The 27,728-nt window shown below is 33.7% G+C and overlaps 4 protein-coding genes across 7 annotated transcripts; 1 reads left to right on the top strand and 3 right to left on the bottom strand.

The window, feature by feature from the left end:
• Nucleotides 1-286: 286 nt before the first annotated feature.
• LOC129320993 (protein OSB1, mitochondrial-like) lies at nucleotides 287-3,005 on the bottom strand. The gene is made up of 5 exons (XM_054966715.1): nucleotides 2,485-3,005; nucleotides 2,034-2,172; nucleotides 1,670-1,758; nucleotides 1,426-1,525; nucleotides 287-749 (listed from the first exon to the last, which is right to left on the bottom strand). The coding sequence occupies exons 1-5, from the start codon at nucleotides 2,898-2,900 to the stop codon at nucleotides 561-563; spliced, it is 933 nt and encodes a 310-aa protein (XP_054822690.1). The 5' UTR covers nucleotides 2,901-3,005; the 3' UTR covers nucleotides 287-560.
• Nucleotides 3,006-5,010: 2,005 nt separating this feature from the next.
• Nucleotides 5,011-9,547, bottom strand: LOC129294781 (transcription factor UNE12-like). Its single transcript, XM_054933273.1, has 6 exons — nucleotides 9,053-9,547; nucleotides 7,741-7,860; nucleotides 7,524-7,589; nucleotides 6,269-6,334; nucleotides 5,837-5,914; nucleotides 5,011-5,761 (listed from the first exon to the last, which is right to left on the bottom strand). Exons 1-6 carry the CDS (start codon nucleotides 9,368-9,370, stop codon nucleotides 5,531-5,533), a joined length of 879 nt encoding a protein of 292 aa, XP_054789248.1. The 5' UTR covers nucleotides 9,371-9,547; the 3' UTR covers nucleotides 5,011-5,530.
• A 7,951-nt stretch (nucleotides 9,548-17,498) lies between these two features.
• Nucleotides 17,499-23,172, top strand: LOC129304312 (tryptophan synthase alpha chain-like). 3 transcript variants are annotated; one of them, XM_054943971.1, is made up of 10 exons: nucleotides 17,499-17,704; nucleotides 18,327-18,470; nucleotides 19,339-19,485; nucleotides 19,556-19,621; nucleotides 20,141-20,249; nucleotides 21,128-21,204; nucleotides 21,515-21,592; nucleotides 22,375-22,452; nucleotides 22,714-22,773; nucleotides 22,858-23,172. In XM_054943971.1, the coding sequence occupies exons 2-10, from the start codon at nucleotides 18,399-18,401 to the stop codon at nucleotides 22,990-22,992; spliced, it is 822 nt and encodes a 273-aa protein (XP_054799946.1). In that variant the 5' UTR covers nucleotides 17,499-17,704; nucleotides 18,327-18,398; the 3' UTR covers nucleotides 22,993-23,172. The 3 variants fall into 3 exon arrangements, with proteins under 3 accessions (XP_054799946.1, XP_054799943.1, XP_054799945.1); XM_054943968.1 differs by having other exon boundaries at nucleotides 18,269-18,470; XM_054943970.1 differs by lacking the exon at nucleotides 17,499-17,704 and adding an exon at nucleotides 17,829-18,082 and having other exon boundaries at nucleotides 18,269-18,470.
• Nucleotides 23,173-24,239: 1,067 nt separating this feature from the next.
• LOC129308761 (V-type proton ATPase subunit F-like) lies at nucleotides 24,240-27,471 on the bottom strand. 2 transcript variants are annotated; one of them, XM_054950115.1, is made up of 5 exons: nucleotides 27,237-27,471; nucleotides 26,294-26,372; nucleotides 25,779-25,860; nucleotides 25,137-25,219; nucleotides 24,240-24,591 (listed from the first exon to the last, which is right to left on the bottom strand). In XM_054950115.1, exons 2-5 carry the CDS (start codon nucleotides 26,354-26,356, stop codon nucleotides 24,427-24,429), a joined length of 393 nt encoding a protein of 130 aa, XP_054806090.1. In that variant the 5' UTR covers nucleotides 26,357-26,372; nucleotides 27,237-27,471; the 3' UTR covers nucleotides 24,240-24,426. The 2 variants fall into 2 exon arrangements, with proteins under 2 accessions (XP_054806090.1, XP_054806085.1); XM_054950110.1 differs by having other exon boundaries at nucleotides 26,294-26,377; nucleotides 27,237-27,470.
• Nucleotides 27,472-27,728: the final 257 nt, after the last annotated feature.

The following is a 27,728-nucleotide window of genomic DNA, read 5'->3' as shown; positions in this document are numbered from 1 at the left end:
AAAAATATTGCATTGTGCTTAAAAATTCATGAGCACTTGAAAACATGACGAGGTAGGGAACCACATACATAAGTTTCTCCCCATTCATTACATTTAGCTCTCTTTACCATCAATTATTTTTTTCATCAACCAAAGCTTATGTGAAAATTCAAGAAGCCGAAAAGGAGACTTGAGGACAGGGTAACGGGATGCTGGGAGTGACAGTAGTAGTAAGAGACTTAGCGGTAAACTAAGGCGTCAGGCAAAGAGAGTTGATAGAGATGAGAAACAAGCTGCCCTGACACAGTTATATATGTGAAAAAAGAACATAATAATTATATTAAAACAAATACATATTATACATACAAACGAGTCGGCGTATTAGTATGAACACTAATTTGGTGGCCAATAAGTCGGTTAAACAGGACTTGTGCTGAAAATTTCCCAAACAGGATGAACCCGACCCACCAAATTGCTGTTAACTAAGCCTTACTGGCTCCTGGTAGGCTCAATCAACTTAGAGCGCTCTAACAAAAATTTTCCCGAAGTTTAAATTGATCAATGTTTAGCAGAAGTAGATCTCAGAAAGACAATAATTCATCAACAGTCACCATATTTGCAGACATATTGCCACTTTGATCAATAAGGGACCCCATCCTCGCATCAAGAATTGCCAATTGAGATTTGACCCATGGTGGATTGGACCTGCCTTCTACCCAGAGAGCTTCCCCTGTATCTTTATGCTTAAAATCAGGATACTTAGGATTCCTCTGCAAATTATAACAAAGGATTAAAAATCAACACTTAGATGTTTATATAGGATATTCAAGAAATAGGCAGGATCTTTGTTCAACAAAATTCCGATTTCAGCGTTCACCCAAAAAAAAAAAAGATGAAATATGAATTAGGCATGGCTAGACAGAATGTTAAGTTATTGGCGTGTTAGTCCAAGACTCCAAGCAAAGAAACAATGAAGTTTACAAATAATCTTTTGAACAACTATGATAAAACCATCATAATTCATGTTGATTCATTGAATTATAGCTTAGATACCAAGCCAGGCCCCTAAAATAAGTAACGAACTAAATATAAACAAGGTAACAATTTTTGGATGATTTTTTTCGGGTACATGCTTAATTTAGGAGCACACGACTCTTCCATTTACATTGAAGCCAAAACAGTCATAACATGCCATAGCCACGTGAACATAGAAATGTTGAAACTAGGAGGATATTCTAACATGAAAGCGTGGAGAGCCTAGGACAACCAACCCAGTTATAATACGCATGACCACGTTAACATAGGAAATGAAGAAAGGTATACGAATTTAAACAGTTGCAATATTCGATAGCCATGAGATAATCGAGAGGTGAAACCATCACCTGATTCCACAAAGGAACAATGTTATTGCTACCTTTTGTATCCTTTACTTATTTAAAAGTTTACCTTGTTTTTCCTATTGTCCCACCACTCTACAGGATTAGCAAAAAATGCCTGCCATAATTCTTCTGTAGAGCCAGTATTGTTTGCAGCGTAGTTTCCTTTGCTTCCTGAAATCATCCAACAGAAAAAGGGTAAGTTAAGTAATTAATAAACAGAACAACTACTGGAGCTGATGCTTCATCTTAATAAATATGCAAAGCAAGCCTTGCTAGACATCCTGAAAATCAGACTACTAAGTATGCAAGACTTGCCAGACATCATGGAATCAGACTCCTGGTCATGCCAGGACAATGGGAAGGAGCTCTTTTCAATGAAATTCAGTTGCTGACTAACCACCTGCACAAGATCTAAAACTTAGTGATCTGCCAGGGGAAGGCCACAAATATTAATACTCTCTGTGGTCCTATTTATAAGACCCTATCAATTGATTCTTAATACAAGACCCTTTACAAAATTTAATGAAACATTTGCAATCAAATGGCAATTTGGAAAATTGTAAAAAAAAAAAAATTGACATTTAAGTAATTCCAACTAATTTCCTAAATTTCGTGAAAGTAATTAATAAAGCCTTATAAAAGGGACCGGATGGAGCAAATAACTAAAGATTATACCTTGTAGTAAGTGTTCTGTTTCCCGTCATCACTTTCAATTGTATCTGTAACTAAACGACCAGAAACATAAATTTGGTGTCCTTTCTCTAAATGCTGAAAAGCAACATGTGCCAGCTCATCCCAGAACGTCAAATTAATCCTACATTTCAAAGAATAACAAATTTAATGAGGAATTGGGACCGGCCAGAAATTAGAAGCAAAATCACCTGTCACTTCAGTTGAGAGCATGTAAGCATATAACACCATCCCTAACAAAAAATTTCGTTAAAAAGAATCTAATAAAACGGAACTGGCAACAGGGAATACAATCCTAGCTGACCCATTCTTAAATGAAAGGATATCAGTTCACCGTTCTATGTACACCAGAAACCAAAAATACTATCCAGGTGACATCATGAAGAAGTCAAGTGATACTGGAAAATAAAATTATTCTGGGAAATGCAAATGGAACCAGGATGTCCGGGTAGCATTTTTCCTGACGGCGAGGCGGGTCCAAGCAACAACTTTGCCCGAAGAAAAGTGCTTAATTTCAACGGGGGTGGCGACAATGCCAATGAGACTGACGGAGTTGCAAAGCTCTTTATGCCAAGGAATCTCCGAGGGCTTAGGGTAGGCCGCCCGAACCTGATTGTAATGGTCATCGCCATAGGATTGCTCTTTGAAATCTTCCATTGAGCAGTTCAAGCGGCCATTCCACTTCGTTTTGAATCGCCTCCAACAGCGAGAATAGATGGAAGGCACAGAAGCGAGAGAATGGTTAGAGCATTGGATCCCAGAAGGGACAGTAGGTCTTGAACTAGGGCTTTGAGGGTTGAAGTGCAAGTTCCTCAAGCTAGTTGACGCTATTGCTTGCCCCAACACAGCCATTACCCCTAACCAGATTATTTACGTAAAAACGCACGTGAAACGGAGACGATGTTGCTGCTCAAATCGGGAATCCCGGGCGGATAAACATCTTGGTATTGCAGTACAGATATCGCAGCAGCGAGGAACGATGAAGCCCCAAGGAGTCGGTGCGCGGGCCTCACCAACATTGGGCTAGAAAATCAATTAATGACCCTCGGGCCGTTTCTTTGGTCCATAGCTCTTGGGTCGTTGGATTACCCATTCTTCAAATATCTATTTTGGTTCAATATTTTTATTAAATTTGAGAAATTTCAGAATAACCAATTAACCATGTATTCCCTCATTTAAAAATATAAAGTATTTTTTAAAAAATTAAATATTTAAAAATATAAGATATTTTTAACCTTTCAAAGTGTAATCATTATCTTTTTTTTAAAAATACCCCTATTAATAATAATTTTATATTTATTGTAGGGTGTTTAATAGGGGTAAATATAAAAAGATAAGGTTAGTTTGAAAGTAGGTAATTACTTTATTGAAAGGTAAGATTTAATTAAAAATATCTTATCTTTTTAAACGGAGGGAGTATCTTTCACTTCATATATAAAAGCTTAAATTTGATTGTTGACTTGTTGCAAATAAATACAAATTATAATCTCTCTCGAGCTGCATAATGTGATTCGATTGCTAACTCTATTAGTTATCTTGTATAACATCTCTGTAACTAGATATCTAGTGTATTATTAAAAAAAATTGAGATGAAGTATATCACTTAACGTATAAAAATGCACTTCCCCACATTTTTCTCCATATTCCGCTAATTTGATTCACTTTTTTTCTTGGCTATTCCACATAGGAAAAAAAAAAGCTGCATTATCATAATTCATAATTTTTACCGATATTGTTTTCCAACCTCAAGTTTTCAAAAAGCTTGCAATTAATAGGACAGTATACATATTTTTTTAACAAGAGACTGCACTAAATCTTCTAACATAATTAATACATTGAATTATTAAATTATTGTTGAAAAAAGGTTATTGTTTTCAACATTCCATAATCCATACTCCCTTGCACCAAAATAAAGACATCGGTAACTAATTGACTATTCTAAAAAAATATTTATTAAAACCATAATTTTTAAAAATTAATATATTTTTAATTTTACTCTCATTAAATACTTTATATAAATATTTTAAAAATAATAATTAAAATTCTAATGTATCGTTTTTAAAATAATAAAAAAATAAAAATATAATTAAAAAATTATCTAATATCTTATATTTTAGATGAAATAAAACTTTTGAAAAATGTTTTATATTGTGGTTTGAAAAAAAAAAATACTTCACATGTTTTAAAATAAAAAATAATACAACACTCCGAACAGAAAGCAAAAATGCGTAAGAGTGTCTAATTGGCTCTTGTCCCAACAACAATAAACCAAGAGCCAGAGGATCACGCTAGAAGACTATGGAAGAAAGCAGGGGAAAAATGTATCAAAGAAAGAAAGCAGAGCGAAAATCAAAAGTAAAGTACCAAGCTTTATTTTTAAAGTCAAAACCATCTAACACGAATGGGAATCAAATTTTAAAAGAAAACATTAAATTTTTTTTTTTTTTTAAGATGCCTAAAGTCTTAACTTTTTTTGGCCAGACGAAAGGGTAACTCTATCCAAAAGGGGGCAAAAAAGTAAAAGATCTGATATTGACAATTGCAAGAGAGGGGCTTACCTATATGAAAATTCCCTCTCTCGGAAAGATATTATTAGTGAAACTTTACCTATACTATAGGGTGCGTGTACGTGACTTGACAGAAAAGCTTTATCACACGAGAATCGGAATAAAATCATATAACTATAAACCAAGTCCCATGACTTGTACAGTCTAAATGAGTCCCAACGACCTTTTACACGTTATATATAATATATATAAACTTAAATCGTAGAAATTGGACCAGGGAAGACTCGTACAATGATACAAGTATATAAAAAAGTGTGGGTGCGTAGAGAGAGGAAGGGAGGTTCCATTTTCAATGGTTTAGCCCCCAATAATGATCCCGGAGAATAGAGAAAGAAGAGCAATTACTTTTGAATAAACAACCCAGGCACACCATAAACAAACAAAAAGCACCATCATTTTCGGCTGGACTTGGGACGCCCAGCATACTTAAAGCAACCATTATCCATTTCGGCTCTGCATTTAAAAATCTCTAGAATTACATCATTAATTAATAAAAATATATTACACACCATTCTAACCTTTTAACAAGGTCCCACAGCCCACAACGAAAACTAAGCCCCACTATAAAAGTGCTTCCATCATGTTCCACTACCCCCACGCATTCATACTAAAAAGAAAAGCAAATCTATATTAAATGAACTTTGACAATTTCTTACCCTTTAATTGAAATTTGATCAGACATGGTGGGGTCCACTTATATTTTCTTGGGCATTGACATCGAACCCTGTATTGACAAAAGCTGAAAGAAAGGCTAAAAAAGAAAGAGCTATGGCATCTGACTTTGATTGCAACTTGACGCGAGCCAATGACTAAAATCATGGGGGGATTTGGAACAGACAAATAACCTGTGGGTCCCAGCAGTATTAGGTGAGCCGTAGATGGGGCCGTTGGATCGTGAACCCCGGTGCCTGCGTTCTATGAAGGAGGGCTAGTTTCTGGCTTGACTATACTGGAGGTGTCCGGTGGCTGTGACTGGTATATCGCTGATGCCAGCGAGATGGGCATGATGCAAAGAGCCTTTGATTGAAGGAACTGCATGGCAGCCCCAACATTTTCTTCCATAAGCTTGGCCACATGTGTTTCTGTGCCATCATTTGACCATTTCTCCCAAGCTGGTTGATTTCTTCCACCTTCACTTCCTTCTTCCTGATCAATACCATACTCGTCAATACGTGAACTAATAATAAATCTCGGCAAATCATATTTCTTCAGACTAATTACCTCAACCGACGACAATGGAATGTCAGTTACCAGCGGTGCCACTGCACCAGCTCCGCCCAATCTACTCATGCTCAAAACCTGAAAGGCCAGATGATAAATAACTGTCAGTAGAAGTTTTCAACACTCATCAACAAATCCAAGAAAATTGATTTAAATTGGACTCTATAAAATGCATCGGTCAAAGGACTCTAATCCACAGTGGCAACTAACATTAGTAGGGTTCAATGCCAAGCGGATCCCAATCAATAAGCCCAATGAGAGGAAATATAATGGCGTTGACTAAGCAACTTGGGTAACGAGTGAAACCATGAAATCACATTAAAAGCTGTTTTTCATTATGTAGAAAGACAAGGTGTTTAGGATAATATTAAGATCAGTGTTAAGATATTAAAACATGAATATAAAATACAGGAGGAGCACAGGTGCATCTACCTTAACTTGAAGCCTCAAGAACTTGACATAATCCACAATTTCATCTAGCATGGCAGCTCTATCTGTCTGAACAGAGTACAACCGCAGAGCAATATTAGAATCAATGGGATCTTGAAAATGATCTTCTTAAAGTGAGAAACACAAACACTACATAGCCATAATGTTGAGAAACGCAAACACCACACAAGTGAGCCTTAAAGATTGTAAATCACTTCTCCATTTTCTAATTATAACAATAGCTATGTCAGGAATTTCAGTAGAACCAAAAATAATAATAATAATAATTTGCTTGATTAGTTTTTCAACATAATGCATGCAAAATTTGAAGTGTAGCATGAAAACACATTGGATATGTTGGTCAAGAGATTTTATATATAATAATAGAACATACTCAATTTAAACATCTGAGCATTCAATAGGGACCACCACAGCAGGTGCCATTTTCAGGACTAGTTGAACACAGCTATTGTGCTTGATGAATCCAACTAGTTGCATCTAATCATTTGTCAAGAGGAATTCCCATTTTTTTCCTCAAATAACTTCGTATAAAAAGCCACATTCTTCACATTTAATGCTTGGAAAGGAAAGGCTAGAATATCAATTAAAACTCCTTCCTCAATATTATTTGTTCTTGTTGTCGTTGTTGATATTGCCTCCTCCTTTTATCGGGTAAACTATCCTTCCTTTCCAAAAGTAATGAAGATAAAATAAATAGAAAATCAATATATTGACATTTTAAGTTGCCCTTGCACACTTCTGCAAGCTGTGTCAAACAATGTCCAAAGTTCACATTTTGTAAATAATGGCATTTACTTTATTAAACTCATACTGAAGGCAATTGGCTTCACGAAGAAGAAGAGAAGATGGTTATTCTCTACAGAAGTATGAATAATTCATTAACTACCAAAACATCAGTCAAATGCACACCTCTAACTGCTATACTTTCAGCACTGCTTTACTTTTTTTTTTTTTTTTTTTGTAATTGACAGGTAACTCAGTTTTGTTTCTCAGGATATACTTCTAGATATTTACAAATTGGGGCTATAATTAAAGTGCAGCATATCATATTAGATACATCCCTGCAATTGTTATCCAACAAAATCTCTATCTATTCTCCAACTTTTCAGGTCAAACATGAAACCAAAAACAGAAACCCTGAGTTTTCTACTATTTACATGCAAAACTCCACTTGATCAAACAAACACAAAACCACCTTTTCTAATAAACTGTCATATAGGCATGTCGAAGTCACTACCTTATTGACACTGGGAACAAGTTCCTGCAAAGCCCTGATTCTTTCTGCTATTCTTTCTCTGCGCAACTGTCATTCAAAGGTGAAATGAAGAATCAGAAAACATGCGCATAATCAAGGAACTAGTAATTGTGAATTTTCAACAGTTTATGCCCAACTTTAATTGTAAAGAGCACAGAAAGCAGACAATCTTGATTCATGTAAATATTACGAAGCTCACCCGTTCAGCTATACTGTGTGGATCTGTAGCTTGTCCTCTTCTAGCTCGGACTCTTGGACGCATTGCTGGTGGATGTGGAGCAGCAGGAATGGTAGTAGGCAAGGGTTGACCATGAAAAACCTGCAAAAGGATTATCCACCATCAGGACCAATAAATAGTTATTATTTGATCAACAAGTCCCCCATTCCCTCCCAATGAAGGAGAAGACCAAGAACGATTATAAAGAATTTGATTCCCGCCACAAAACAAAAAAATTTAATCTATGGGTTATTCAAAATCAAGCAATCTCCTACATGATCAACAGGTTCAAAGATCCTAGAAAATTGACCAAGAGCAGAAATTCAAATACCTAGTAACCCAATCTTCTATCATGTCATAATCCATCACAGTTTAAATCAATCCATGGAAACAATGTCACAAGGCTAGAGCTATATGTGGCAAAGGTTGACCTCTGGTCTTCAAAAGTCCAGACCTGACCTTAAACTGGAATTCTAATAAATTGTTCAATTTCTAATAGTTGAACTCTAAGTCCTCTGGGAACAAAAATCCACTCCAGGCATGGCAATCTGATGATAATTATCTTTGGTGTCTACAATCAATATCTAGATGGCAACAGCAAAGATATGGCCGATAAATCTTTTAATTTGCCAGCCAATTCAATCTCGTCACTGAGATTCAACAATTTCCCGGGGGGATGGGGGGGTCAATAGATTCACTTAACTACGTCTCCTCTCCTTATTACATTTGAATCAGATTGTATTATGGGATTAGATCCCGACCATGCAGCAATTCCATCATGAAACATCAGTCAAATGCTATCATTAAACAAAATGAATTTAACACAGTTCAATAGTCAAAATCCAAGCTCTTACAATTAAATGTTTAAAAACCTTAAATTTCCATCCCTGTCATATCAGCTATTGAACAAAATATGATATTTGACTTGACCGAACGGAAAATACAGTTTACTTAGCTACAGAACAAAACTATTCTCACCGCATAACAGCGTGATAGAAGCTTAACTATGCTAAATGATGAGTCTTTTCACGAATACATCGATGGAAACGAAAAAGAGAAGGGTGGAGGGGGCAATAATCTGTTTTACAAACTAATTATATACCATATACTATTGCTCACTGAAACAAAAACATGAAACATTGAACCGCTATGCTCGCTTTCAATTGATGATCATAACTCAAAATCGGAAATAAAGTATCCATCAATTCTCTTTTGTGAAAATCAGTTCATTCATTTCAGCGGATTACTGACCACGCACATGGAAGCAAGAAAAAAGCGATAACACTTGTCTTACATTCTTCGCTCTATTATCGATGATATCGTCACGAAATCGCTTCCCACTTCCAGAAGCCTCCTCGGGCTTCAGAAAACCTCCTTTCCCTTGCTCCAAGCTCAGTCCTAGCTGATACACCGGAGCATGAAAGGCACCACTACCGCCGCCAGCGCCAACAGAAGTGAGGTGGTCGGTGCCATCGCCGGAGTTGAGCTGCAGCATCATCGGAGGCGGAGCAGCCGTGCCGGCTAAGCCGGAGTCGGTTGAAGCAAAAGTTGGGAGCCCAAGGATTTGTTCGAGGAAGTCGTCGGCGGGGGCGTCGGAAGGATTATTCGCCATGAGTTCCGTTCAGAGCGAGTTGAGTCGAGTTGAGAAAACGCGTTGAGGAACCAATTCCTATCTACATGAAGGAGAGAGAATTCCTGCAACCTAGAGCTGTGCTTTGTTCTTAGTTCTGCTTTTTTACTCGGGAGAAGTCAGTTCCCTCTGTGGAAACTAAGCTGAGAGACGAGGCTTTATCCTCGGTTAAAAAATTTTGCCTTTTTGTGCCAGTATTTCTTTGTCCAAAAGGGGCTTCATTTTGAGTGATTTACATGCCCACCCATCTCTTCTCTTCTCTTTTCTTTTTTTTCAGGACATTTCGTCCCTTTTATTTTTAAGAACAACTTGCATGTACTCCTTCCGGTTTTATTTCATATGGCACAGATACAATGATCTTTTATCTTATTTATAGTGCATGTTATTAAATTTATATCACATATTTCTCTTTTTATCTCATTAAATATTGATAAAAAAGTTTATTAAAATATGTATATTTAATAATAATAAAATGGAATGCTTTAATTTAAATATGATTGATGAATTTTATGATTTTTCTTATTTTTGATAAAACATATTAAACATAATTTATAAATAAATTTGAACGGAGTAACTCGTTCTTACTGTTAAATATAAAAAATAAATCTAAGGTTGCAAATAATATATGGAATTCACACCTAATTCAGATTAGATTGCCCTTTAGTTCCCAGTATTTGAAACTTCCTGGCGCCAATAACCTCAATGCATCATAATGTCAATGTTAATTGACACTCTGGCTAACCTTTTATTTTATTTTAATCGCAAAGAATTCAAATCTATTTTAAAAGTACACATTTTAGTTTGGTTGTGCATTCTTTTTTTTTTTTTGGCGGTGTATTCCATTGTCGGTTTGTATATTCGGTTTGGGCTTGTCTGTGTATTGTTGTTGAGGTCTTTTCTTTTCCATTGTTTAGAGAATAGCATAGCTATTTTCTAGGGTTTTAATGTTGTAATCTTTTTACTTTATTTTTAAAATATTTTGCTTCATGATAAAAAAGCATGCATTTTAGTTCAATATGTCAAAATAACTATAAAAAAAATTCAAAAATGACGTTTATTTATTAAAATTCATATTAAAGCATGTCTTATTTACTAAACTACCCCTCACTAAATATATTATTGGTTGCACGAATCTTTGATACAGTTAAAATTTATTTTTATAATTTTTTGAATAATTTAGAAAAAATTTTAGCCAGTGTTTGAGTTTAAAATATTACTAAATAAGTAGAAAATATATTTTGAGTGTGTCTTTAAGAGTTAATTTTATGCGTGGGAAAATAATATTTTACAAATCTGAAATCATGTTCATAAAAAAATTAATTTTGAAAAACATAAATTTTTAAATGCATGTTTAATAACATTAAAAAAATATTTAGGTAAAACATAACTTAAGGTCTCTATACTTTATTCACATTTTACTATAAGTTCTTGCATTTTTTTTCGATGTTTTAAAGCATCACACTTTTAATTTTAGTATTTTAGGTCTCTAAATGAACAAAGTGTAGGGATCTAAAACGCCAAAAAATAAAAGTGTAGGAATTTATAGTAAAAGGTGAGCAAAATGCAAAGATCTAAAAATATGTTTTTTCTTTTTTTTATGGTTAATTAAATGTTACTCCTCTGATCCTATTTATAAGTCACTTCCAGCATATTTCGCAAGTACTAAGAAAAATCTTAAAACTCATTAATTCTGTCTTAAAATTTAATAAGTTATTAACTTTGCATCAATTAAATATATATTTTACTAACATATTTTCATTATATTTTCATTCTCTAACATTCAATGAAGGATAAAAGAGAAAATTCATAATAAAAATTTATAATGTAACTTATAAATACGATCAAAAAAATTATTCTATCTCTGTTTTATAAATAAAATTAGAGGGAATACTTGACAATGAAATCGCTGCCAATGCCTTGTGCCCTTGTTACTTGTTGAAGGAAAATGAGGACTCTTTTTTCTCATTAATGAGAAAACAAGGACTTGATTTCAACACTCAGAAATGAATTCTTATTGCCCCCTTTATAGGAAAATATGGAAGACTCTCAAATTAGAAAGGGAATTATCTTACTTTAGCTGGAAGAACAACTTTGATAAAGTTGGTTCTCTTTGCCCTCCCTTCATATTTCATGCAAACTACGCTCTTGCCTAAAAAGCTCATTCATGATCTGGAAAAGGATTGTAAAAACTTTTTGTGGGGTTGAAGTGAAGAAAATTCATCCAATTTTATGGGATATAGTTATTAATGACAAGAGTAAAGGTGCCTTGAGTATCAAAAATCTTGGAAAACAAAATGAAGAGCTCATCATGAAATTATGTTGGAACATTTTCTACAAGATGCTCTGTGGGTGCATATTCTCAAACACAATTATGGTCGCAAGAGTAACTCCTTTCCCAACATGAGAAAAACGAAAGTCTCTTCTTTGACATGGAGAGAAATATGTGCAGTGTAGGAAATGTAACACCCTCAAATTTACAAACCGATTTTTCACAAATTATTAATTCAATAAATTATTTTTTTGAACCCTTATCATGGTAAAAAAATTTCTACCATGGTACATCCAAGACAATATACCACAGGTCTTAAAATATCTCAAAAAGCAATTAGAACCATGAGGGACAGACAGGATTCTCATGGCATGATATTTAAATTAGGTCATGAATCAAGAGGGACAAACATAATCCTCTTGGTCAAATAAATACTTTTAATAAAAAGGATTAGAATTTACATGCTTCACAAAGAAGATATGTCCTGAGTTGGCACAAGATACATTGTATAATTCAAAATAAGAGGTAACATAAAAGATGATGTTTCATACACCATAGTTACACCTTAGTGCTTTCTCGACCGGACTCGCTCCTGTAAAAATATTAACCATGGGGAATGAGACTTAAAAGTCCCAGTAACCAAAAATTAATATGTAATGATGCATGCGGTTGTAACTAATCATGCGATTACTAAGTGGGCACACAAAACATTTAATAAAACTATCTTTTCAAACAAACCGAACAAGTATTTAATTTGCATGACTGCACCTTATATCTTCCTTTCGCCATGCTTGGACGCCAAATCACCCGGCCAAAGGTGAGTTGGACCAAGCGACACGCCACTCATTGGGTCCAATGAGGGCTTACCACGTGGTAATAATTAACCGAACGGAAATTCTCATTAACACCATATATTAAAATACCCTGACAAGTCATGCATCATTCAAATATCCAAACAGGAATATATCTGAACAATAATATCTCATCATGATAAATAAAAATAAATTTTTGACCCACTTGGCAATAATTTCAAACAAGTATTTATACAGTATTTATTTTCATTAATTCATAATTTTTTCAAACAATAAAACAACACATAACCATTCACAAACACACCCATCACAACACATTAATAATGGTTACCTTGTGTCTTGAATAACAAGTTTTCCTTCACAACTCCTTTTTCACCGCTATCTTTGTCAATATAATCTATATAATTATTTCACAATACTATATATTAATTTTACATTAAAATAAATAACTTTAATTTAAAGAGTTAGAAAGTCTTAGATCTATAATCCATATTAACAATAATTTAAGATTTATGCCTCATTTAACTTTTTAAATTCTTTTTCTAAAATTCTCGTACCCTAATAAACTATTTTTTTATCCTCAAATCACTTCTCGTATCACAATTTCATCCTTCTATATTCTAAAAATTCATCCAAAAATAAATTAAAAATTTTAGAATTATCCTGAAGCCTCAAATCACCTTTCTATAACCTCAAAAATACCTATTCATACTTAAATAAATATTTAATAATTATAAATTTATCCCTACATCTCAAATTCTACATAAATTCAACCATATAGATCTAGATTTTAACTTAAAAATTCTTTAACATGAGTTTCAACCTCAAAAAAAAATATTCTATAATATTTATTATACCCCTAAGAGTTTTAACCTATATTTTTAATCCATCATATCATCAGATTAACTATCATATAGAAAAATCCTAATCAGAATATTTACTCTATCATACAAAATAATCATATCACTAGAAAGCTAATATTATTTAGAAAATAACTATAAAATTAATTTTGTAATTAAATAAATTTTTAAATACTAATCTAAACAGGAAAGTTAGAACATACCTGAAGAAAAAGAAAATAATCCCCCCTTGAGAGAAATCGCCGAGCAACATGAGAGGAAGAGAGAAAAATAATATAAAATGGGATTGTGGTCCCAAAATTTATATTAAAAAAAATTATAGGTTTGAATTTAATTATTCAAACCTTTGGGCCATCACTTGCAATTTTCACAAATTGCATTTTGAGCCCTTAGTTGCAATTTTTACAAATTACAATAAAAAATTTCTGATGCTTCCTCCACAATGCACCTCCTCTTTTTATACATGAAGAGGTGCCTTTCATTCCCACATCTAACCGATGTGAGACTAAACCCCCTCCCCTTTTTTTTTCTTTTCTTTTTTTTTACACACACATTAATAATTTTCTTTTCTGTTGCAATTTTCTTTTTTTTTAACTCACACACATTAATAATAAATTTTTTTAAAATTTAAAATTATATCTTAACAAAATATTTCTTATATAATTTTAAACTTAAGTTTTTAATTCATAATTAAATGCCTAGCCATATTATTATTTTCAAATAACGTCAAATAATATAAATTTCTATTATCATCATCATTTTTTTAAAAAAAACTTAAATTTCATAATTTTTTTTTAATCTAAAAATTAGGATGTTACAGGAAACCTTCAAGAAAGAATTAGGAAAAAAAACTGACAATGGAAAAATCCACTTTATTTTAAGAACTATTATGAGATACGAACTCTTCTCATTAATCGCATTTCGGGTATAGAAGGCTTCCTTAATCATCAAGAGAAAGTGAGTGATTACATGACAATGTGGGGATAATGGGACAGAGAAAAATTGAATAAATGGTTTAGTACTTCTATTGCTGATTGAATAACTTGTGCACACCCACCTTGTGAGGAGAGAGGAGAGGATATATTCTTATAGACTTCATCTTTGAATGGATCCTTTTCTATTAACTCTGCCTATAATTTTACTTTTGCAGGTACTGGAGTAGTGAATGATGCCATTTGGAAACTCCTATGGAAATGAAAAATGCTTAAAAAAATTAAGTCTTTTATATGATCTTCACTCATGGCAAAACTCATGCACAACAATTTAAAGTAAGAAGAGGCCTCTCAAACTCAATGGAGTGCGCTTTTAATTGTGAAGATTTGGAAGACCAGATGCACCTCATACAAGATTGCAAAAATGCAAGGGAACAATGGTAATCGATAGTCGAACAGGAATATTAGTACACTCTCTTTACCTTTCAAGGAGTTGAATAGGTTAAATGGAATCTAACTCATAAAGCTGGCAAAATGGCCACTAGGGACATTCTTTGGCCTACACTTTTTAGTTATACTTGTCAGGATATATGGGTAGATAGATGTAATTTTTTCTTCGAGAATCAAGAACCCAAGAATTCTTCCAATGGTAGAAATAATTTTTATCATGCGTGAATGGACGAAAATCTCCATTTGAGTCATACCCTTCATGGTGATGTTAGAGTTGCTCAAGATAGATGGACAACACCAAAGGGAAATAATGTCATATTAGACGTGGATGGCTCTGTTCTTACAAATGCCCAATGTGGATGTGGTGCAGTGTTGCATAATAATAATGCTAAGTGGTTGTAGGACTTCAGTTGTAAGCTGACCATAATTCCTCCAATAATTGCAGAAACTATAGGACTTATCCAAAGGTTGAATATTTGTTGGACTATAGGCTATGGAAATGTCATTGTTTTTATTGATAGTGCAAAAGCCATCAATCCCATCATTAAGGGTTACAATCAAATTCACCTGTAATAGGATATTATTGAAGAAGCGAGGAGTATGATTGGGAGGAATTGGTTTGATTCTATTAATTTCATATATAAGGAGTCAAATCTTGTTGTTGACACTTTGGCCCGATGAATACATAATCAAGATTCAATCTTTTGCATCTATGATCACAAACCATCTTTCATACCAAAAGATGGTGGTTGATGATAGGTTGTTTTGTTTTGTAATATTATGTACACTTACCATTTTTAGTTGTTATTAATAGTCTCAATTTTTACTCAAAAAAAAAGGGAAATGAATTCCTAATGAAGCTAGGCCACTCACTCTCTCGGCCTTGAAGTACAGGCTCAATAAGGTTCCGTGAAAGAGAGAGATTGAGATAGAGAGAGAGAGAGAGAGAGAGAGGAGGAATGGAGCTGGGGGAGACCATTAAAGGCCATTAAAATTTTCATGAAAAATTTGAAGTTTTATTTAGGGAAAATGGTACCTTTATGCCGAACAGGAAGATGGTACTTCAGGGCGCGCAATTATTTTTTTTAACCAAAATTTACATGTTTTAATGGAAATAATAAAATTTATCATAAATATCAACATATGTCAATAGATGAACGATGTTTACACGTATATATAGTGAAACAGAAAATGTATAACCAAATTCTCGTCTTTTATATTACAGGATTGGAGTTTATTTATTCAACACATCAATAAAAAATCTAATTCTTATGCTGACAATTTAACTAAAATGTTATATAGTTTATATGTTAATTTTTCATATCTTTGATCATCCCTTGCAACTCTTTTAAGAGATGGTGAATAACAAGAGAGGCCAACTAAATTTTGCTTTTCTTGTGCAAGTTATTTAAGTTATGAATCATTATCTTAGTAAAGAAGAAGAATGTATCACATTCCATCCACAAAAAAATATGCGTTTAAGAAAAATTCTTAGGTGGATCAGGTAAGTCACATTATTTGTAATATGTTCAATAAAAATATGATATTTAAATAACATTAAATAGAAATTAATTTTAATATTAATTATAGTATAGTAAAAAAAGGTAGGAAATTAAATATAAATTCTGTTATAAGAATAAAATTAATTAAAATAATATCACATAAGATTTTATTCAGATAAATTGAGGTATTTTAATTGAACAGATTACAAATGACATGATACATTCAATCTACTTAAGAATATATTTACGTCATAATTTAAAAGATAAAACTATATAAATAATAAAACTAGCATACAACTCAAACTTTAGCAACATATATATTAATAAATACTCAATTTGATATAGAAAATAAGCATCTTTTGATCCAAAATATAAAAAATTTAGTATTTATAAAAAAATCTTACTTTACTCATTGTATTTAGAGTATCAATTAGGGTTGAGCTCGTCAAGCCGGCCCTTTTAAGCTCGAAAAAAATTAAAAGTTAGGCCTCTTTTTTGAGCTATAAAATGATAAATCGGGCACCTCTTTTAAGCCAAAAAATAATAGCGCCAACCTTTTTAAACCTTTTTATATAATTTTTTAAAATTTAATATAAAAAATAAACAATTCAAAACTAAATGTTATATGTAATAATTGATGAGGCTCAACAACAAGAAGGATCAAATTATACTAATGTTGATGACAATGAAAATCATTAAGATTGATACAAGTAAAATTTAATTATTATCAGTGTCAATTTTGCGATGTCATTACTTTTGATTAGCCTTAAATTTATTATTGTGTATACTGTCTTAAATTTATTATGCTAGATTTAATGTTATGTGTAATATTTTTTAAAACTTTAAATATATTTTTTAAAATTATAAATTGAAAAATAAAAAAATAGGGCCGAGGTCCTGAGAGCTAGAGCCAAGCTAGCTAAAATCGAATTGTAAAGTGAAATTAAACTTTATAGGATTAATTTATTTGGGCCTAATCCTTAAGAATCGACCATAATTGATAGCATTAATTGTATTAATTAATTTAAATTTTTGTGCGCGCACATATGAACGTATGATTTTTTTCTTATTCATTATAAATTAATTTTAAAATAAAAAATAAAAATTTTAATAAAAATAAAATTTTTTTATGCGTGGATTGTTTTAAAGGATGTTTATAGATAAGAAGGATTATATTTACAAATTGCATATTTTATATTTTAAAATGTATATTTACGAAAACAAGTTATTTTAACATGTATATTTACAAAATTTATGTTTAAATGCGCAACGTTCTGACTAGTCACCAGCGATATCCGTCGCAAGGGGGCTGTTCTGTTGAATCGTCGATGATGTGATTTCACGTATCCGCCGAAAAGAGCAAGAAATCCGCTTGGACCTCCTCGCTTCATCTAACTCTACTTATTCACTGGTGGCAAGGAAACAACTGTTTTCATTTACTTCCATACTATCACAGATCTTGTTTTCGGCCTCATTGCTAACATCTCAGAGGTGGGTTGTCTCTGGTTTCGCTGAATGCCCAATACTTGTAAATCGATGGATAGCCTCAAATTTAGTTTTCGTTTATCTTTTTTCTATTCGAATAACTGTGGATATTAAGAAGTTCACACACACACACACACACACACACACGGGGTTTACGAATTCCCTTCATTTGGCTGATTGCCGGAGGTGAAAGTCAATGAGTGACTAGGGCCAATATTTGGGTGAGAACGACTGGGGAAGGTCGGGGCGAGAGAGTTCGGTGCCGCAATGTTGCCGTTGCCTGAGACTTACGGAGAAGAGGGAATCTGCGCCGGGGGTGGCAGCGGTTTGAGATTTCGGTGATTGCACTGTCCTCTGCCTCTCTGCAACAGAACGGGCGTGCAGGTGCAAAGGAGGCTGATTTCCATTTCCCGCTAACGGTTCCTTCCTATCCGTGGGGAGCCATGTCTTGTTTTTAAGAGATTGATATTGATATTAATATTTGTATTCCAAAAAGAACTTGCATTCTCATTTTCAGTGACATTGTGTTATTAAACTCTTAATCTTACTAATCTTCTGCTAATCACTCAGTGACAAACGACCCTTCTTTATGGCTATTGCGCTGAAATCTAGTTTCTTGCAACTGAAGAAATACGAGGTCAATTTCAAGGCGTTTTACCCCTCCAAGATTTCTATTGTACCACTTCGAAGATACTCTCCAATGGCTGCTATCAGCACCACAAAATCTGTTGGGCTCGCCAAAACATTTACCAGACTGAAAAGAGAGGGAAAGGTAAGAACTTTCTTCTATTGCTGCTGTATCTTGCCCTTTTCGTTTTCTCTATGTCACTATTCAACTTGAAGAATACTGGATTATCAACTTGTTCCTTAATATAATATGCATATTTATTGATTGCCTATCTTGTCTTTATCATAAAGAGATTTTAGTGGAGCACTTCTGGATGTAGAAGGCGCCCAGAGTTAATTGTATGCTTATCCTTTCACGCTATTTTCCCAAGAGCATGGTTGATGATAGAACATAATAACATTGTGAAATCTATATAGCCGACTCAACCTAATGGGATAAAGATTTTTATTGTTTCTTCCCCTCATCCACTTAACATTCTTCCTGCCATGCGCAAATTATGCACACTCCTTATCTGGATTTGAATCTTTTCAGAGTCATTTTGAAGATACCGGGATATGAACTGGGCTTTTTGGTATTTGATTTTCAAGAACTTGTTAACTGCATGTTAGAGTAGCGTCAATTTATGAGTGCAGGTAGAGAATTCTGGAGTTTAAAGTTATGCCATGGGTCATGTAGAGTGCTGATTCCCTTATACTATTTTGTGCACATTGATGAATCCTACTCAGAACTTAATTAGTAATAGAAAAAGGGTTATTTCATGCAGATTTATTCACAATGGGATCAACCAGATAATAAAATTGTTTGGTCTATGCTAATTATTACTTTTGAATATCGTAGTAGCATTTCTTAGTCTGCAGCTGAAATGGGGATTAGATAACTTAGTTGACCATTTTTTAACACCGACGCTTTGACCACCTTAAAATATTGCATTTGATTCTTTATAAGTTTTAAATCCTTTTATTTTCTAAAGTTCAAATGATTTTGTTCCTCTAAGAAGTCTTTTTGTGTCAAGGTGGCTTTTATCCCATACATCACTGCTGGTGATCCTGACCTTTCAACCACAGCAGAAGCACTGAAAGTGCTTGATTCGTGTGGCTCAGACATAATTGAACTTGGTGTTCCATACTCTGATCCTTTGGCAGATGGTCCTGTTATCCAGGTTTGAAGGTTTTATGCACTTTGGTGACATGTAATGTCCATTTCTCAAATTGACGAGTCTTTCTATACAGGCTGCTGCTACCCGTTCCTTGGCAAGGGGTACCAATTTTGATGCAATTATATCTATGTTGAAGGAGGTACAACTGTTGAAATATCTTGCTGTTTATTAATTATGAAACTCAAAACCTATGTTCGGTCACTTTCCTGCTGCTCTTGTAATTTTTCTCTTCTCTTTATTTTTCGATTTTTCACTGACAAGGAAGCTGTGCACATACTCAAAAGTTGTTATGAACCTGTGATGGATCCTGTACTCTTTTTTCTCGATGGGAAAGAAAGGAGATGCAATTACACTTAATGGTATCTTGGGAATATGGTTATAGACAAGGATTTGCTGCTAGATTGCATACATGCATATTATTTTGGTCATCATAGTTGAGCACAAGAATGTATGAAACCATAGATTGTTTTACCAATTTGAATCTTTGACAGGATATCGCTCTTGTCTATATAAAAACATACACACACATCTCAATAGTCATCAAGACAATTACTCCAAATGATGGGGATATCTGAGAAATCTCCAGTTATTGCTTGCTTGGGTCAAATTAATTTTACGTTCAAGTTCAGATGACCGTTCTGCATTGTTAATTTGACAGGTTGCCCCACAATTGTCTTGTCCAATTGCTCTGTTTACTTATTACAACCCAATACTCAAGCGTGGTACTGAGAGATTTATGTCCACTATTAGCAGCATTGGTGTACATGGTAAGTCTTCAATAATTACCTGGAGCTTGTTATATCATTCTGATTAGCCCGCTTATTTAGGGACTCTTATACCTAATAATGTGATAGAAAGCATAGATGAGATTAGGAAAGGAGTTTCAATCTCTTATTTCACATTCTACACTTAAAATTGAAGTTTAAAGAGACATAGCATGTCACTTAAGCCTTAAAAGACATCGTTTATTATTTTAGCATGCCAAAATTGTAGAGGTGCAGGATTTGTGTAACCTGCACGGGTTTCACTGTACAAATATAATTAGATGCATGATTCTGATTTCTGAAGGATAAAATAGGAAATTTTTAGCGCTTTTCTGCCTTGTCCTGATTTGAATTGCTACATGAGGTCGACAAAAAAAATTGCCTGAGAAGTGAAGAGGGAAAAACAAAAGTTTAAAAAAAAAAAAAATTGAACTTGGGGTCGCCTGCAAATAGTCCATCGAACTTAAACTTCCAAAACTGGCAATTAGATTCTCAAACTTCCGTACTTCAGCACCTAGATCCTTCAATCTATTGCTAATTTTCACTTGCTGATGTTAATTTAGTTGCCATATCAAAGAATCCCACATTTGACATGTTAGCAAATTGAGCATGAATGGAAACCTGCCACATCAGTTGTGGAGATGTTTGTGGTGGCAAGTGAGGTAGCATCATTGAGAAAAACGTATCAGAGAATGGTTTATTTACTGGAACTTGTAACTGGCTAACTGCAAGGACCTAACTTTGAAAGTAGCGGGGGCCATTTACAAGTGAACCAAAATTCAAGGGAGCTTTTTGCATTTTCCTGGACAAAAGCAACATTTTCTCTGTTTCTTTCCAGTTTAGGTATTTGAATATTATATTACTTTTCCCTATCTTTTCAGGGCTTGTGGTTCCTGATGTTCCCCTGGAGGAGACAACAGCTTTGAGGATAGAAGCTAAGAAGAATGGGATTGAATTGGTTTGTTTACCTTTGAAATGCTGTCTTACTTTGTTCCTGAATTCCAGATGAGGTGTCTTATATTCATTATTGTCATAATGTTAGAGATGTAGTGGTAAACTTCTTTTTTTTATTGTAGTTTGTAATATGAATTTATGAAATGGATCCCTCAAGTCAAGCAGGAGAAGACTTTATAGTGGCGGTGGAACAATGAAATGCTTGTTATGATCAACTTACCTTCTAGTTTTTAGATTTTACATTTTGCAATGTATTTGTTTAATCTGTTAGTCAATGGTGTTGTTTAAAAATATGTTTCTCTGATGTGATTAAGGTACTCCTAACAACGCCCACTACTCCAATAAGCCGGATGAAAGCCATTGTTGAAGCTTCAGAGGGATTTATTTATCTTGTAAGAATCTGTTTCATCTTTCAACCGTGATAGCTCCTTTTTCCCCGTTTCTCCCCTAATTGCTATAACTTTGCACCTGCTGAGTCCTCCCTGCCCCGCTTAAATTGAATTTTTCATAATCAACAAACTCAAGGACATAACAGAATGAAATTCAAATTCCTTTGCTATTAGATTTTAACACGTCTTTTATTAGATGTACTTATTACTTTTATGCATGCATAGGTCAAAAGTTAGGTAATCAGGTGCTTTATCTATGGTCTTATGTTTTGAGGCCTTGTCCTCAATTGCTCTGTTAATTTGCCTTATTTTTGTTTATTAGAGAAAGATCATTTAACTTAGGCCTTAAATTGCGGGCAACTTGGCCCATGAGTTTGGATTTGCTATTCAAATGATGTATTATTGTTGGTAGCTTTTAAAGAATGAATGATCGAATTTATCCTCAAGAGGAAGACAATGCAAAAGAATCACCTGGTTTCGATTAGTTAAAAAATAAGCATAAGAATGAGGGTTGGTGGGTCAATTTGTGGCCATCAGAAGTGGGAAAACTGCATCACCGATGTCAAGAAACCTATGATAATGTTCTTTTGGCTTTTGCATTCTGTCTAATCAGTTGTTTCTGTTTGCACTTTAGCGGATTGGCAGCAATATCGAGTTGCCTCTTGACCCAAAATATTGAAAATAGGATACAAAAATGGTAAAAAACAGAAAATGTGCATCTATTTGGCGATATTATGCTGATGAAATATCATGATTCATGGACCATTTCTTGATCTGCAATATAGGTGAGTTCCGTTGGGGTCACTGGAACTCGAGCAGAAGTAAGCGATAAGGTTCAGGCTCTTTTGCGTGAAATTAAAGAGGTTTGTCTGCTTAATATTTGTCTGTAAGTCTTTCATTTGAAGTGAAAATCTTTTTCTGAAGCCACGTTTTGCTATGAAAGTCTTCTGAACACTTTGAAAAATTCTTATCATTCTTTTAACCTGCTTTGCCACTCTCATCTCTTTGGTGGCAACTTGCTTGTGCTGGCAATTGGTCATATGTATGTTTGGTAATTGGCCACCATGAAACTGGGTGAATATTTACTAGCCTGCACACCATTGACTGCCTCATTTTCCTATCAGGCAACAACAAAGCCTGTGGCAGTTGGTTTTGGCATATCAAAACCAGAGCATGCGAAACTGGTCAGTTCTTTGCCCGTAACTTTTGGTGCTTCTATATTGGTGCAGTTGCTGTACTTTAATTCTAAACCATGTAATTTGATACAGATAGCGGAATGGGGAGCTGATGGGGTGATTGTTGGCAGTGCTATGGTGAAGTTGCTTGGTGAGGCCAAATCTCCCAAGGATGGTTTGAAAGAATTAGAAAACTTCGCCAAGTCGTTAAAATCTGCACTTCCTTGAAAACGAGTTGATGAGCTTGAATAAGATTCATATCCTCCAGACCCTTCTGAACTACCCAGCTTGTTTCCCTTTAGTGTTTGTTCCATCTCTTCGAACAACCTTGGAGACAATAATTTAGCCTCTATAGCTAAGATCTTAATGTACCTTGACAGTAACATGAATTTTGGTAAGTTTATTTCATTTGCCCTCTGTTAGCGTGAACAAACGGCTGCTACGTGACTAATAATATTTCAAAAAAAAAAACAGTAATAAAAAATTTAAATCAATGCAAGACTTGTATTATATGTAAGGCGAAAATTTTAACATTTTAAAAATGATAAATTTTGACATTAAGCAAAAAAAGAAATTGATAAATTGTAATATGACTACTTTTCTTCCTCAAAAGCCAAAAATAAGAGAGAGAGAGAGAGAGAGAGAGTAAAAATGATAACAACTCAAATTTGATGACCCCATGATAATCAATTTAGTTTTAAAGAAAAATGACAATAATTTTTTTTAAAATTATATAAATGAGAATTTGATTTTTCAAAATGTCATAACATCAATGAAGTTTTTAAGAATTTTTCTGTCATTAAAAAATTAATATAAATAATCAAATTATTTTCAATTTAAATATCAATTGTTATTCACAAGATATTTTAAAATTCACAATTTTTTTTAAAATTATAAAAATTTAACAGTAATTTATAAATTTTCATTTAAAATTTTAATATTTCTGTATTACAAATATCAATTGTCATTTATAAGCTTCGTTTTAAAATTTATAATTTTTTTGCTTAAAATCCCAAAAATACAACAATAATTCATAAACTTGCATTTGAAATATTGAACTAAAAACAATTTAATTACTTATATTATTTTTTTAATAACAAAAATTTTTAAAAATTTCAAGAGAATTATGAAATGTCATTCGTATAATTCAAAAAAAAATTATCATTTTTCCTACTTTTCAACTCTCTTTTCCTCTCCTTCATTAAAAATTAAAATATCTCCATCATCTATAAATTAGGGCACATTTAGAAGCCATAAACTTATATGGGTGCAGAATATCGAAGGGACAGTTATTTCGTCAGTAATTCGCAAACGGAGGGAAAAAAAATTCCCCATGCGTTTATTTGCACAGGTGCGTTCATTGCAATGAACAACCTCAAACAAATATTTGTACTGGCACAGCTCCCGGTCCTAGTGCATTGACTGGCGGAAAAAAAATGAATTGATCTATTACCATTAAAAAAGAGAAAAGAAAAGAAAATGAATTGATCATCCACCCATTTTGCTTATTAAAAGATCAAGTAATCACCATCAGCTGGATTTACTCCCGGGATTATGGAGTGAAGTCTTAACATGTACAGCAAACAGGAACATGCATAAAATTACTGAGTTTGAAACAATCATTTGGGGGGAAAAAATGCTTCTAACAGAAGACACAGATGCTTAACGTCTCCCAGATGCCACAGATTCAGCAGAGAATAAATACTTCACTCGCGAAAGAACTGAATCATGTGCAGGATCATAAGGATGGTCTTTAGAAGGAATCTCCAATATCGCAGGAACAGGCTTGTTGTAGCTATCAACTAAAAACCTTATCATGTTTGCAACCTGGTTAATTGACAATAGAGTATTAGATCTTCCATTTGACGCCAAAAATCATAAGAGTACGGAACACAGAAATTCATTGTAAATCATAATAAAGAAATTCCAAGGCTAGATTGCATGAAAACACAACTCCATTCAATGGTCATGAATGAAGTCAGTGGTCAGTTGCATAGGACAGACATGACATATATTAATTGTACCAGATCATATATACAAAAATTTCACATAATCGAAGAGCAAAATATCTGCGATGTTAAATGAGCCCGAAACTTTGGCTCAAAATAATCATATATTGCAGAGAAGGGGAAACCTATAATATGGAAAAGAATGATTTAGGCAGAGTTTCCTAAACATGGAATGAGATCAGTATATTACTGAGACAAACCATACACCATACGGTTAGGACTTTTTTCTTGGCCATGATATGGTCAAGACCTTTGGCATCTAGCAATATGATCGACATGATATGCTTGATACCCTTAACAATTTTTTTTTTTCCATAATTGGGTTAAAGTCGTGTATACCAAAAAAAATAAAAAAAACCTTACATATTGGCTAATCAGCACAATTGCAATATCTTCCCTTGTCGTGAACTCTTTGAATGCATCTTCTATTTGTTTGACAGTGGTTTCTACAAAGACAACACAAGATATGAAACATGAGCATAATCAACATATGTTCAAATCAATATATCGATATAAAGTATAAAATCTATAGCAAATTACACATTTATAAGTCATGAATAATATAACTCATTTTTCATATTCAGAACAATGCACAGGGCTCATATAGTTAAGAAATTAAAACAAATGACAAGAGCAGCTGGCACCATTAGGCCAATGGCAATATCCAATCTCCCGCAAACTGCCTGGTTTCCATCCTATCAACCATTTACTTCCAGGGATTGCTATTCAAGGGATATTCAGCATTGCAACAAAAGGTGCAAGAATATCTTCTACAAATTTATCATGAATCAACATAGGAGGGCGTACACCCCAACTTGTGACATCTTTCAAATCACATTAAAGAATTGTACAGTGCAGGCAGATGTGTGTGAGAGAGAGAGAGAGAGAGTGTGTGTGTGTGAGAGAGAGAGAGAGAGTGAATATGATAATGGAGATAAAATGGAGTCATTCCATTGTCCTAAGTGAACTTAGCAACTTAAAGAGATCCAAATTTCAGAGCCATACTTGAGTCCACAATAAGGTAGTTTGTCTTCCTACGCAAGTCAACATTGCCCACCCCAGCAAGCAAAAATCCAACAACAGTGTCCTGGGTTAAATTCGTAGAATTGAAAAAACATAAGATTTAACATTGTTATATATAGTCAATCAACATGCATACTTGAAAGAAATTAAAAGATTATCTAAATTAATGTTCACGAACTAAAATGAGCTTATATGTTTTAGTGATATTTTCTCACATTGGCATTTGTCAATTGCCATCTATCATACAACAAATTGATTTTGAAGACTCGCTGTTTTCTGATGTATTGGGAAATTCTATAACTTGATCCTGAGGAGATTTTATTCAAAACCCACTTTCTCAACCACTGAAGCTAGGTGCAAATGAAGAAAATGCCACATGAACAATTAAACCCTTCATAAGTCACAGAAATGTCTCAAGACCATGCCGATATAAGCAAACATTTATGCTCGACAAGATACACCCCCTGAAGCATGAGCAGCAAGTGTGGCATTCTTACCTCATCTGCAATCATCGCAATAAGCACGGAATTTCTTGAAGGAATTTGAACTCTGTTGGCCATTAGTATGAAAACGGTGCTACACTAGATAAAGGAAGGCAAAACAGAAAAAGAAAAGGAGACCATATGTTAATTAGCCACTAATATTCCTGAATACAGATTGTATAGCTATAAAATGAAACGCAAGAACTTGATTTCTGGGGTATACAAGGACAAATTTAAACCATATCAATGGAATAAACAGCTACTTGAAACTAGGTGTACAACCAAGTTAAATACATCCTAATAAGTGTTTTCATTTTTACCTCTATCTCTTAACAATGATATAACTATATAACACTCATATATCAACAAATTAAAGAACATTTGACATTATTTTAAGTAGAAAAGTTCGTGAGTATTTGACTTAAAAGTGGGATTCACAAATATCAAGGGAAAAAACAGAAACAAATTCAAAGAGAGATATAATTTGAAGAAGAAATTAAAATGATACTTCAAAGAAGGCAAAAAAGGGGAATGTTAAAAAAAAAAAAACAAGGCTAATATTACTGGAAAAGAAACAAGAGAAGTAACTGACGTGATCTGGGTTTGAACTTAGAAGGATTCAGTGTGAAACAACTCCTGCCAGAAAAAAGACAGACACGGACACAACACACAACCGAGGGTCTATGCTCGAACACCACTTGATCAAATGCCCAGCCATCAACAAAGAGTTCAATTATGTAAAATTAAACTACGATACATTTTTCCTGCTCAATATTTCTCCAATCGAAAATTAAATTCATATTACACGAAATACCCCATCGACCTTCAACCAATAAAAAACTGGCTCCATCTACTGACTACTTCATCACAGAAAAAATAAATCAATGATCTAATACAGTATTTAGAGATTAGATAAAGGAAGCTGCTAGAGCGCACAAATAATCGGGTAAGAGTATACCAAATGTTACGCTTCAGAGAGATGGCGTGGGAGAGATGGAAGTCGATCGATCCAATCGTTTTGTGAGTAACCACTAACCAGGCATATAAAATTACTGAGAGCGCTCCAACAGGCGTAATGTCCTAACTGTGCAAGGGGAGCGCATTCGCGCCGATAAACAGTATTTTCTGCTGAGTGACGGGGCAAGAGCTGGGAAACGGCGAGCTCATCTTAAGAACTTAGGTCCTAGATCCTGAAGCTCAGTTTTTCAAAATTCTCTCAAATCTTTAGATTTAGCTATTAGGGCTTCGGGTCAAGCCTGGATACCTTAAAAAAAAATTAATATTATAATTTAATTAAAATATTTTAAAATTAAATATAAAATAATTAAAGCAATTACTTTAGTTGGCACAAAAAAAAAATTATTTTGATTAAACTTGATAAGAATCAGAACACTTATCCAAGACAATCAAAAATTAAAGTATCAACTATCTAACACCCATGACAAGACAA

This window comes from Prosopis cineraria, unplaced genomic scaffold, assembly GCF_029017545.1.
Source record: "Prosopis cineraria cultivar Desert tree isolate PC_DT_omini unplaced genomic scaffold, ASM2901754v1 PC1, whole genome shotgun sequence".
NCBI classification, from domain to species: Eukaryota; Viridiplantae; Streptophyta; class Magnoliopsida; order Fabales; family Fabaceae; genus Prosopis; species Prosopis cineraria.
The sequence above is the reverse complement of the archived record's forward strand: the minus strand, read 5'-3'. Positions and strand labels throughout refer to the sequence as shown.